At 37.2% G+C, this 13770-nt stretch overlaps 1 protein-coding gene across 7 annotated transcripts in view; it reads right to left on the reverse strand.

The window, feature by feature from the left end:
• Positions 1-13770, reverse strand: part of LOC114049922 (centrosomal protein of 170 kDa-like) — a 172249-nt gene that overhangs the window by 61352 nt on the left and 97127 nt on the right. For all 7 annotated transcript variants that reach the window (XM_027871388.1, XM_027871383.1, XM_027871386.1 and 4 more), the window contains exons 9-10: positions 5513-5679; positions 5033-5326 (exon numbers count right to left, since the gene is read on the reverse strand). In XM_027871388.1, coding sequence (XP_027727189.1) covers positions 5033-5326; positions 5513-5679 — 461 coding nt within the window. The remainder of the gene's footprint in view (positions 1-5032; positions 5327-5512; positions 5680-13770) is intronic.

Here is a 13770-nt window from a genome sequence, read left to right on the forward strand (position 1 = left end):
CTTCGACACAGTTGTCATGAACGCACGACCTGACTTTCCAAAGAAAAAAGCCTGTCTACCAATTGCCTGGGTCTGATTGTGGAAGACCCAGATGGTGGGAGATCCCTTACCTAGAGCACTTTAGCACTTACACAGGAGCTGTTGCTGGAAATGGAATTCAGGCACCTTCTGCAGTTGTCAAAGGTTGCCATAAGTGAACTGCTGGGTGGGATTACTGCCATGTTGTTCGTTCTTGCTTCTTATGATGATATAAAACTTAAGCAGTAGCTCCTGAGCAGTGCCTGCGAGGCATCATGCTATTGCGTATGATCCCAGATAACCTGGCTTGGGGGAAGAGGTCATGAACAGAGCCTATTTGTACAGGAATTTGGAGGAGGATACTCTGGCAACAAAAAAACGAGTACTTTTTCCACTAACTATTTGTACCTCCAAGGAGAACTTGTAAACCATTCTTTTTGAGCTGAAACTTACTTTTTTCTTCTGGTTTCATTTATAATTGGAGTGTCATCATTTATATGATTTAATTCTTCCAGTAATATGATTAGTCCTTGGTTAATGGATCAGAATCTCACATGGAAAAAGGCATGTGTTAACTAACAGTTAAGAATATGCTTACAGTGTAAAGACTGTGTGATCTTAGTATGCTCTGTTCTCTTCTCTGCCATTATTCCAAGGTCAGAGTAAAAATGAAAAAAAATAATTAAATTTGTTGCAAAGCTGGGAGTGGAATACATCTCAAACTGTTCAGTGCTACTGAGACTAAGACCTAGGTTGCCAGCTAGTTGAGGGTGGAGTAGGGATGGGAAGAGAAAGGATAATCACTTGGGAACAAGAAGAGGAGGAGTCAGTAAGCTCATAAGGTTTAAGAAATAAGGATTTTATGGGGCAGCTAGGTGGCACAGTGGATAGAGCACCAGCCCTGGATTCAGGAGGCCCTGAATTCAAATCTGACCTCCGACACAGAACACTTACTAGCCGAGTGACCCTGGGCAAGTCACTTAACTCCACTGCCTAGCCAAAAAAAAAAAGAAAAAAAAAGAAATAAGGATTTTAGCTACTTAAGTTTTGGAGCTGGTGAAGAAATTCTACAGGTTAAGTCATGTTTCAGCATCTGGGAATGACAACCCTCTCCTACATTTCTACCTATGGCAGAATCTGAAATTTAAAATTAAACAAAATCTGAATTCTACTTTATAAGCCCAGAACCACTGGTATTTCTAATACTTATGTTGAATAAGGCCCAGGACAGAAGAAGATATTTCTGAAGAGAAATTGAGGAGGGATATATCATTAAAGAGAAAGTAGTATTAGGATGCTAAAAAGCCAAAACCCAGGACTGTCAGAGCCAATGAAAAATGTCTGAGAAGAATAATCTAGGACCAAGAGTGTGGGGAATCACAGTTTCAGAAAGGTGGGATTTCTGATCTCTTATGGCTGTTCATTGTCATTGTTTTTTTTTTTTCTCAGACTTCTACAGCCACTGTAAAGTTTTTAGAATGGTAGGGAGATACAGGCAGTACTGAGCAGAATGTTAGGGAAGGAGGTCACCAGCATTTGGGGAGATCAGGAAAAGCTTGTGTTGGTGCTTGAAAGAAGTAAAAGATCCTTTGAGGCAGAAGAGGCAACAGGGACAACTAGTGTAAAGGCACAGAAACAAGGAAACAGAGTGCCACATGTAAGAAACAGGAGGCCAGTCTGACTAGACCACACAGAGTGAGGAAAAAGGAGTCATGTGGGATGAAGCTGGAAAGAAAGATTAGTGCCAGTATGTTAAGGTCTTCAAAAACCCAACAGAGGAGCTTATATTTTATCCCAGGGGCAATAGGGAACCAATGGAATTTTAATGAGTGGAGGATTGACATGATTAGAACTGAGCTAAGGAAAATCAATTGGCAGTTATGGTGATTAGGAGTAGAAGAGACAGAAAACAATACCAAGCCCATTGCAGTGGAGCAAGCAAGAGGTGGTGAGAACATCAATGAAGAGGTTGATCATGTAAGAGGAGATAAGGTCCTAGTTCATCATCCTCATTCCATTTTAAGATGGAAAAGCTTCATGAAGAATTACTATATTCTCTACTATTGTGCTGTAAGAAATGATGAACAGGCTGACTTCAGAAAAACCTGGAAAGACTTGTATGATCTGATGCTGAGTGAAGTGAGCAGAACCAGGAGAATGTTGTACACAGTGACAGCCATGTTGTGTGATGACTAACGTTGATAAACTTAACCCTTCCCCGCAATATAAGGATCTAAGACATCTCCAGAGGCCTTGTGATGGAAAATGCTATCCACATCCAAAGAAAGAACTATGGAAGTCAAATTACTATTTTTTTTCTTTTCTGTTGAGTTTTGTTTCCTCTTTCTGGTGGTTCCTCCTGGTGGTTTTAATTTTTACTTACAACATCACTAATGTGAAAATATGTTTAATATGAATGTAAATGTATAGCCTATATCAGATTGTGTGCCGTCCTGGGGAGGGTGGTGGGGAGGAAGGGGGAGAAAAATTTTAAACTCAAAAGCATATGGAAGTGATTATTGATAAATCAAAATAAATTAATAAAAAAAAAACAACAACAAAAAAAGAATTACTATATTCTACGAGAACCACAGAATGTTACAGCTGGAAGTTGACCTTAGAGATGATCTTGTTCAACCTCATATTTTACAGATAAACTCAAGTCCAAGTGTAAAACAGAGTTGCCCACTACACATATGTACTTTAAAGCTTCTTCCTCCAAAAGTGAAAACAAATTTTTATTCAAATAAAGTCAAGTCATCAGAGCATAGATTTAGAATCAGAAGGGACCTTAAAGGCAATTGCCTTAAAGGCAATTGAATTCCCTTGTTGTGTAGATGATAAAACTGAAGAACAGAGAAATGATTTATCCAAGGTCACAGAGAAGTAAGTGGCAGAGTAGCAATTCAAAGAGCACCCAACTAATTCTAAACCAACCACAGAATATAGAAATTTACATGATCTAAATCTTGAAAAACTAAAGGAATGTTGTTTTAAATACCTTAAGTAAAATGAATTTCCCATTAATGATATGAATATTAGTCCTTCTCTTTGCCTATGACTTGATTTTTCACACAAGATTTAAGATAAAAAAGAAAAAAAAAGCTGAATTTCTAAAAAAAGTATGTTTTGGTTAAGGATACAAACTACTAAACAAAGAATGATGTGATTTAACATTTTAAAACACGAATTAGTTGATTTTCATCTTTCCTTCAGAAAAATTTGAAGTGATATAGAAACAACCATTTGGACTTCTGTGTATTTGTTTTTAAGTTTTAATGACTCTAAACCTGTGATAAAATTACCAATTTTACTCTTTCTCATAAGTTTTGCTCTTACACTATACACAAATTATAGCATTTCTTTATCTGGTAGACTACTTGGTATATGATGATTTCAAATGTGGTCTATCAGATCGCTACTTGATTTGTAGCTTTGCATCATTTTTATACTTTTTAAGTGAATCACATATACTGGTTTGCACTCTTTTTTGTCACCATGGCTTGAAAACTCTCTATTTTGTTGGCTTCTTTTTTAAATGTAGGAACATGTAAATTATTTAGATCAGGAGGAAAAGAGTAATGTTTTTAGCAGCAAGAAAAATGACAATGAAGTTTGACAGTATGAAAAAGCAAAATTAAAACCTCTGAAGTAAAAATGATAAGATAGTTTCAAAGTTATAAAAATAAGCCAGCACAAAGTATTTATAATGGTTGTTTCATGTTTGCCTTTAAAGGAGAAAATTTAATTAAGTTAATTCATTATAGCTATAGAGGAAAATATCAACACTGAAATTTAACCTTTTTAAGAAGTATAATAATGTATAGCATGTCATCAAAGTGTCTTACCAAACTTTAATTATTGATTTTTGGATTCTGTTTTGTGGTTTATTATATTTTAATAAGTCAAAGTTTTCCTTCTAAAAATAAAAAAGAGAAACTGGAGGTTTTCTTAAAATAAATTGGAAGGAAAATAATAATTTGCCCCTTAAAGAACTCTTAGACTATCATGACTCATTTTCTAGTCCTATAAACAATTTCCATGATAACATTTATGTCTTTACATTTCCTTCATAATGAAATCAACAGCTAAAGTATTAAATTCAACCTCTTATTACAGCGATAAGTAGAGGATTGTTGCATTCTCTCTAAACTTTATACAAGACATTAAAAAAAAAGAAATGAACAAAGAAAAAGGAAATATTTTGACTAGATTAGTAACATTTAAAAGGAATTCTAAGTAGCAGATGAGTAACTACGAAGCCTCTATAGCTGTATTTAGAGTTCCTGAAAAAAAATTAGCTGAAGAAGTAGCTAGGCAGCATAGTGCATAGAGTACTGGACTTGTGGTCAAGAAGATCTGAGTTCAAATCCTGCCTCAGACATCTAACTAGTTGTGTAACCCTGAGCAAGTCTTTTAACCTCTCTGAATTTCAGTTTCCTCATCCTTTAAATGAGGATAATAATAAGGTTTGTGAGGATCAAATGAGATAATATATGTAAAATGTTTTGCAAACCTTAAAGTGCTACAGAAATGCTAGATGAAATTATTATTATTATTATTCTCATTGATTATTTTATGGAATTCATAAAGCATCATCAGTAAGTAGAAAGAAACAAAATAAGATCTAGAAAAAGCAGTTGAAAACAGAAAGCATAAATTTATGTTTAAAAATGATTGGCTGAGTTCCCTATATTTACAAAACTAGTATCCCTATTATTACTACTAGCTCCAGGGGCTAATAGTACAATTTACATCACTGTTGAACTGTAGGCTCCAATATTTTAACCTTAAATAAATAATTTTACATATGAAAACTCAGGCTACTAGAACACCACAGGTATAACTAAATCAGAATTCAATCTTGAATCATTGTCAAGTTTTGTAGCTGTTTGTCAGGACATAAGGCACCGATACTGCAGTCTACAATGTGAATACTTTGTCTTAATTTAACTTCAGTAATTCCAAAATCTGCAATTAAAAAAAACTCATTTATGTATTTTCATTTGCGTACCTTGTCAATCATTTTCCGAGCTTCTACTTCTTCACTATTGGGATTTTCCAGTTCAATGGTGTAGGTGCCCTTGTCACTTTGGTCGTCATCATTGTCCTTTTCAGAAGCAGCAGAAGCAGGCTGAATTTTTAACTTTTTATCCATCTCTTGGCTTGGTCTATGCCCAAGACTGCCTGAACTTCTCAACAATGCTGTCTGTAGGAAGGGCAATGACACCGATGGCTCTTCTGATTTCTGTTTTAATAGTTTCCCATGTGGAACACCATGCCCTGCTCTGTGGCGCACAGAGCTAGTCTGTAAAGAAAAAGAAACCACTTTGGCATCTGCTGATGTACGTTTTGCTTTCTCAAGTTTTGTATGTGGTGTTGAATAAGGAGTTTCCTGACACAAGGCTCCTGCACTTTGAGTAAAGGAATATGACCGTCTTTTTCTGGGATTGTCTTCATCAAAGAATTCAATCATAAAAGCAGTTTGACTTACAACAACTTGTTCTTGATGTTTTTCTGTAGACTGGGCCTTCTGATGTAGCTTTTTCTGTTCTGAGTAGTGACGCCTTAAATGTTCCTCAAGAACTACTCGCTTGCTACAATGCCTGTGTGCTCCAGCATTTTCTGAATCACTCTGTGTGCCATCATCATGTTTATTCCCTATTGACACAAAGAAAAACATATCATGACGCTGAGATGGGAACAAAAAAATCACACATACACAACACAAAACAGACACAGAAGTCTTGGTTTTTTGCTCTGATTTTATCCAAGGTCTCTATGTTCCCTTCAATAACAGGCTCTGCTGTTAAGTTTCTATTAAACTATTAAGTTTCCCTCGAACTTAATACTTACGATATTCTAGTTTCTACTAGCCAAGCAATAAAGTATTTTGTAAACACATCACGAATAAGTCAATACAAATTATTTACTTCCACCGAAATTTCAACACTATAAATTCTTAATCACGATTTACTAACAAACAAAACAAAAATAAAAACCCAGTACCATATAATTTGCATTATTTTGTATTTATGACTATAGTAAACAAGTACCCCTCTCTGCTTAAATATTGAGCCTATTTAAACAATCAGAAATCTGATCTTAATAGTCCTAAAGAGAACTGAAAGGAAAAACTGGGTGATCACACAGAAATGATGCTCTGACAAATACCTTACGAGAATAATAGGACTTAAATGTTATTTAAAAAATCTGTTTTGCATTAACTACCTAAAGCTAAAATTAAGCATTATAACTTTATTGTAACAATATTGCATATCTACTGAACAACAAATATGGAAAACTTAGGGTATTGTCTAGAGCCACATACAATTAGATGTCAAAGTACTTTCTATTAATAAAAGGAAGCAGGGGCAGCTAGGTAGCGCAGTGGATAGAGCACTGGCCTTGGAGTCAGGAGGACCTGAGTTCAAATCTGGCCTCAGCCACTTGACATTTACTAGCTGTGTGACCCTGGGCAAGTCACTTAGCCCCACTGCCTAGCAAAAGAAAAAAAAGAAAAGGAAGCTAAGTGACATAGTAGAGTGTTAGATTAGGAACCTGGAATACTTGAATTCAAATTCTCTTTCAGACATTAGTTATATGACACTCAACAAATCACAATCTCATGACCTCAGTTTCCTCACCTATAAAATGAGGATCATAATTAGCAGCTAATTTACAGGGTTGTTACAAGGATCAAATGATAACATAAAATAAGAAGTAATGTGATTTGAAAATACTGTTATACTACAAACATGCTAGCTATTATTATCAACATTATTATCATTTGTCTTTACAAACTATAGCAAGTAATGATAAATTACAAAATGAAAAGGCAGCAATTCAATGAAATGTATTTAAAAGTTTATTTTCAGTGGTGTACTGGAGCCAGCTCCAAAGAACTAATTTTCAATGTGAATATTTGCACTTCAGAAATCAGCAAACAGTATAAATCAGGGCTTGATTTATTGTTTGGTTGACTGTCTAGACTTAAAAAGAGTGATGGAAAAAATGTTACTAATACAGATTAAACTTAAAAGCATATTGTGTGTACATTTTCTACCCTGGAGAGTCAGTTGCTAAACATTTACCAATCCCATTCCTGGTTACTTTCATTCATTCAGAAAGTTTGGAAACTAATTTGTAGAAAACTCCACAATAAATTTTAGCTCACAGAGTAAAAGTAATCTAGGGTTGCATTAAGAGAAATATACTGTGCAAGATTAAGATATATCAACCACAGTGAAACCACATCCAGAAAGTTCAATTTTGGACATCACATTTTAAAGGAAAGTTATAGTAAGTCAACAGGCATTTATTAAGTTCTCACTATGTGCCAGGAACTGTGTAAGTATTCAGGATATAAAGACAGGAAAAACACTTCAAGGAGTTCACATTCTATTGTTGTATAAAAGTTATATACAGTGTAAATAAGGAGTAATCTCAAAGTAAAGGCACTAGTGGGAGCATGGGGGTGCAGAGGAGACTGGGGGAGACTGACAAAAACTTCTTACATATTGGAGGGATTTGAACTGAGACCTGAAGCAAGGGAAATTAAGAGGTAGGAGGAGGAAGGAGATTTGAGAAATGACGAACAGAGTAAGGAGATGAAGTATGTGTGAAGAATGACAACAAAGCCAATATTACTGAATTCTAGAGTCTGTGGAAGAGGAAAAAGAGGAAGAAGACTGGAAAGGTACAGAGAGCTTTAAAAGCCAAAAATAAGATTTTCTGCTTGACCTTGGAAGTTATAGGTAGCCAAAGGAGTTTACTGAGTAGGGGAAGACATAATGAGGCCTACACTTTAAAAAGAACACTTTGGCAACTGAGTGGAAGATGGAAGACAGCAGAAAAAACCTTAATTCACAGAGACTGCCCAGAATGTTACTGTGATTGTCCCTAAGTGAGATGATGAGAGCCTGCACCCTGGCTGTGAGAGTGGAGAGAAGAGGACATGTCTAAAAAATGTTTGATGGTAGGAACTACAGGACTCTGCAACAGAATGGATATGTGGAGTAAATGTGAGTAAGGAATCAAAGATGACATTGAGACTGTAAGCCTAGATAACTGGTAGGACAGTGATGTCTCTGAAAGTTGGAATGAGGGGGTATGTATGTGCATACGTGCAAGTGTGTGTTAAGTAGTGGGATGTGGTAAGTTTAAGATGTCTATGGGACAGCAGTTCGAGATGCCCAGTAGGTAGCTGGAGATGACAGTAGAGGTCAGGAGAGAGGTCAGGGCTGGATAAATTAATGTGATAATTGCACAGTGATGATTAATGAATCCACAGAAGCTGATGAGATCACCACATGAGATGGCAAAGAGGAAGAAAAGTGCCATGGACAGACCCCAGGGAGATACCTATAGTTAGTGGGTATAACCTAGACTAGGTCTAAGAAGAGCCTGCAAATAAGACTAGAGGGGTCAGACAGGCAGGAGGAGAATCAATCAGGTTAAGAGCAGTGTTACAAAAACCTAGAGAGAAGAGAGTATCAAGGAGAAGAGGGTGACAGATAATGTCAAAGGCTTCAAAGTGGTTAATTAGGATGAGGAATGAAAAAAGGCTATTAAGTTTGACAAATTAAGAGATCACTGGTAACTTTGGAGATAGAAGTTTCAGTTGAATAATGAGGTTGGATGCCCAAACACAGTGGGGGCATTGATTGTAGACAGCTTTCTCAAGGAGTTTAGCCAAAAAGGGATATGGAGAGTAAATTAAATCTAACGGTGATGGTCTGATCATGTGAATTTTTTTTTTTTAAGTTTGGTGGGGTCAGGGGGTTGGAGAAGCAGGAGCATGTTTATAAACATATATAAGCTAGAGAGCATCCAAAGTCGGGTAACCAGGATGATAAAAGCTCTCAAGATCATAAAATATGAGAACTAAAGGAATTTGAGGAGGAAATGTTATAGAGAAGACTCAGGGAAAGAACATGATCTCACAATCCTTTGACATAATTTCCTCTTGTCTTTCCCTTTACTCCAGTCTCTGATGATGTGTCCCTTATTCTGTTCAAGGCTAATTCCTTATCTGATCCCATCCCCTTTCTTCTTTGGGCAGATACAGGGGTGGGGAACCTGCAGACTCAAGACCACCTGTGGCCCTCTAGGTCCTCAAGTGTGGCCCTTTGACTGAATCCAAATTTCACAGAACAAATCCCCTTAATAAAAGGATTTGTTCTGTAAAACTTGGGCTCAGTCAAAAGGCCACACCCAAGGACCTAGAAGGCCACATGTGGCCTCCAGGACGTAGGTTCCCCACCCCTGGATACAGATTTGTTGCCTTCAACTCTTCCTTTTCTCAGCTAAAATCCTAGAAAAGGCCATACATATGCCTTCACTTCCCATCTTCTTACTCATTTTATAGCCCTTTCCTATTATGATTTGTGACTTCACCACTCAACTGGAACTGATGTCTCAAAAGTAAACAATGATTTAATTGCCAAATTTAATGGCATTTTCTCAGTCCTTATCTTCCTTGTCCTCTCTGCCACAGTAGACAACAGTCACCACCTTACCCCTGCATATAGTCTCTGTTTTCATGTTCTTGTCCTTAAGTCTTCTTTGCCAAAACACCAGGACCCTAATTGTGGGCGTATTCCAAGGCTCTCTTGTAGTCCCTCTTCTCCCTACACCATCCTCTTAGAGGTTTCATTAGCCCCCGAGAGCTTAATAATCATCTTTATGTTGATATCTCTCAGATATAATTATCCAGTCTCAGTCTCTTTCCTGAGCTTAAGTTCCATAACAATAACTCAACATGTGCAAAACTGAATTATCTTTCCCCCTAAATCATCCCTTCTATCAAACTTCTTTCTGCTGAAAGCACCATTTTCCAGTCAACCGAGTTTATAACTTTGCCATCATATCTTCCCTTTCACTCATAATACATACCCAATTAGTTGACAAATCTTGGCACCAGTATATTCCTCATGTTTGTCACCTGCCCTCCTCTCCCACCCACCCCTGCATCAATGCTTTCTTTCAGGTCCTTATGATCTCTTGCCTGGACCACTGCCATGCCCCACTCAGATCTAACCATGTTACTCCTCAATTCAATAAATCAATGGCTCCCTATTTTATCTGGGATCTTTGCTTACAACCTAACCCCAGTCACCCTGTATATCATAATTGCACGATACTTCTTTTCATGCACATTATGGTCTAGCCAACTGATATTTTTACTGTTCTTCAAAAATGACACTTCATCTCCCATCTATGTGCTTTTGCAGTGATGGCCCCAAGGCCTGTAATTCACTCCCTCCCCACCTCTACATCTTAGAATTCTTGGTTTTTTTTAAATGCTCGATTCAAACAATGCCTTCTACATAAAGCTTGTACTGATCTTCTCAATTGCTGATTCTTTTCCTCAAAAATTGTTGTTGTTCAGTTGTTTCAGTCATGTCGCAATCTTCGTGACCCCTTTGTTGACTTTGTGGGGTTTTCTTGGCAAAGATACTGGAGTGGTTTGCCATTTCCTTCTCCAGCTCATTTTACAGATGAGGAAACTGAGGCAAACAGGGTTCAGTGACTTGTCCAGGGTCACACAGCTAGTAAGCATCTGAGGCTGGATTTGAACTCAGAAGGATCAGTCTTCCTGACTCCAGGCCCAGCACTCTATTCACTGGGCCATCTAGCTGTCCATCCTTAAAAACTATCAATTTTCAATATAGTTTGTTTCTCTAAATACATTTGTGCATGCAAACATACATGTTGTCTTCCTTGGCTACACTATAAGCTCCTTAGTATTCTGAGTGCCTGGCATATTAGATAAATACTTCGCTTTCTGTTTTTTTGATGACAGCCCTTTCCACCATTTGCAGGGCTATTATGTGGAAGAAAAACTAGACTGGGCCCCAGACAGGAGAACTAGAAGCAATGGTTGTAAACTATAAGGAGTCTAAGTTAGGCGTGATGTAAAGAAAAACTTCCTAATAGCTAAACATATTCAAAATGATAATGGGTTGCTTTAAGAGGCAGTGGATTTCTCCCCAGTGAAATTCTTCAAGCAAGGATTGGCTGGCCACTTGTCAGTTACACTGCACTGGGGATTTCTTGTGCAGCTGTGGACTGAAGAAAGTTTCTCAAGTCTCTTTTAACTCTTGAGATCCTGTAATTCTATGAAATATGTTTAACTGGTTTTCACATTCATTTACATCCTTATTTTCCCATATAAAGAGAAATCACAATAATATTTATATGTATTACATAACAATTCTGAATCTGAGTTGATTTCTCAACTGAAAATAAAAACAGCTATATAAGATTGAGAGTTATATATAGCACTACCATCAATTAACATTTACTGAATCCATATTTCAAATGTCTAAGCACATCCCTGATTTTTTAAAACTTTTTATAAGTCTTCACTAACTCTTTTCAACTCTTTATGTTCTGCTATTATAGGAATATCCTTTTGGTAAAAGGTCTAACTTCCTAGAAGGAAGGAGATTATGAACTATCTATTTTTTTACGCTATACAAACATGTGCCTGAGAACACTCTGGGCACGTGGCACTGCACTAGGAAAAATCAATTCAAGGATTTGTTTCTGTCCATTTTGTAGAGTGTCATCAGAATGTATTTGATTTCTTGGAACATTAAGCAGATATTTCTAACAGTGGTCTAAAATATCATGGTTAATAATAGTCACCATCAACTAACTCATACTCCCCTATTTTGTTACCGATGTGATGTGAAACTTTATGCATGCTATTTGACCTTTTACTGATTCAGCATGCCCATAAGCTAAATCTGAATTACATGCCAAAAAGAATAAAAAAAATAATCTAATACTACCATGCTTAAGTGTGAAATTACAGTGAAGTTAAAAGATATTTTGGATATATGCAGAACTTCGCAGCAAATCACATTTTAAATCAGAGGTGGGGAACCTGCAGCCTCAAGGCCTCATGTGGCCCTTTAGGTCCTCAAGTGCGGCCCTTTGACTGAATTCAAACTTCACAGCACAAATACCTTAATAAAAGGATTTGTTCTGTAAAACCTGGACTTGGTTAAAAGGCTGCACACAAGGACCTAGAAGGTCACATGTGGCTTTGAGGCTGTAGGTTCTCCATCCTGGCGATAGCCTCTTTTGGTGAAAATTGTGAATCTAGTCCATAATTTCCAGAACTGAATTGTTCCCCAAATACTTTAGTATTACGAACACCCTAGGCTGACTAATTTAGGTACGACATAATGTATATTTTAATGATGAAAACCTCAAAAGCAAATCTGGAAGGCCCACAGAGAACAGAATTCTCTGTAGAGGACTGGATTTTAAGGAGTTAGCCTCAGAATTCCTGAGAGCTCTGAAAAACTGGCTACTGACAACACTTAGCAGATATAAAAGAAGAAGAAAGAGATAGTACATAGGAGAAGTAAAACAACTCAGGAAAAGAAAGGGTAAAGAAAGAAAGAGAAATAGCAATTAGAAATCACAGATGGAGAGGCAAAGAAAAGCAATGGCAGCAGAATAAAAGAGGGAAATAATGATCTGTAAAAGTGTTTCTAATGTTTCTAAAAGTAACCTCTCCAAAGGAGGGGTGATGACTATGAAACAAACATGAAAATCTTCAATACAGTGACTATTCAAAAAGTAATGTGAAACCAAAAAGCAAAAATATTTAAGATGATTAATGATACTAATAAGTAATACCCTCTTCCTCTGGATATTCTCTCAAGGTTTTCCTCCTATGTGATTGCTCCATATCAAGTCTTTGGTTGGATCTCTATCAATACCATACCTCTTACCTAAGGGTATACCCCAAAGCTCTGTCCTAGATCCTCTTCTCTTCTCACACTACACTCCCTTCTCTTAGAGTTCTCATTAGCTTCCAAATATGTAATTATCATTTGTATGCAGATGACACCCAGATCTATAAACTGAGACTCAGTCTCTTTCCTAAATTCTCTTCCCACATTACCATCTGCCAACTGGACACTTCAAACTTTATGCTCAAGGGACAGCTAAAACCTAATAGGTCCAAAACAAAACTAAGTATCTTTCCTCCTAAATCCTCTATTCTACCAAACTTTTCTATTTCTGTTGAATGTCACCAAGTTCCTAACTCTGGGTCCACAGAGGTTGTGTAACCTCTCACTTTACAGTTGGAGAAAATGAAGCCGAGGGGCCGGGGAGGAGAACTGGGCAGGTAAGTGACCTGTCCAACGTCACAAAGAGAAAAAGTTTCAGAAGTAGGCTTTTAATTCAGGTTCCGTGACTCCAGAGCCAATGTTCTTTCTGCTGTACCATGACATCTCTCAAAACCAAGGACCCACTGATACGAACTCTGAATCCAAAGTCCAGAGTGTCAAGCATCATAGCTAGAATTCTAACCAAGGTATTACTCCACTTGATGAGCTCTGGTAAGGGTCCTTATTGCCTCTAGGATAAAATATAATTTCCTCTGTTTAACTTTTAAAACCCTTGGCACCCTGTCCCCTCCTGATCTTTCTAGCCTCATAATTCATCATTCCCCTCCCATCACACTCTCTCATCTCCATGCCTTTGCTTGGGCTTTCCTCAGGAGAAAGTCCTAGATATATCCCATCTCATGGGAGCCCTCACTTCCTTCAAGACTCAGCTCAAGAACTACCTTATGCATGAAGTCTCTTCAGAGCCCCTCGCCTGCTAGCACCTTCCCTTCCTTGACTACTTTCTATTATTACGTATATACTTAGATATTGTCTTTCTTGATACAGTGTTAACTCCCTTTGGGGAGAGTTTGTTTCATTTTCTGTCTTTGTA

This window comes from Vombatus ursinus, unplaced genomic scaffold, assembly GCF_900497805.2.
Source record: "Vombatus ursinus unplaced genomic scaffold, bare-nosed wombat genome assembly UNPS02014798.1, whole genome shotgun sequence".
Lineage (NCBI taxonomy): Eukaryota > Metazoa > Chordata > Mammalia > Diprotodontia > Vombatidae > Vombatus > Vombatus ursinus.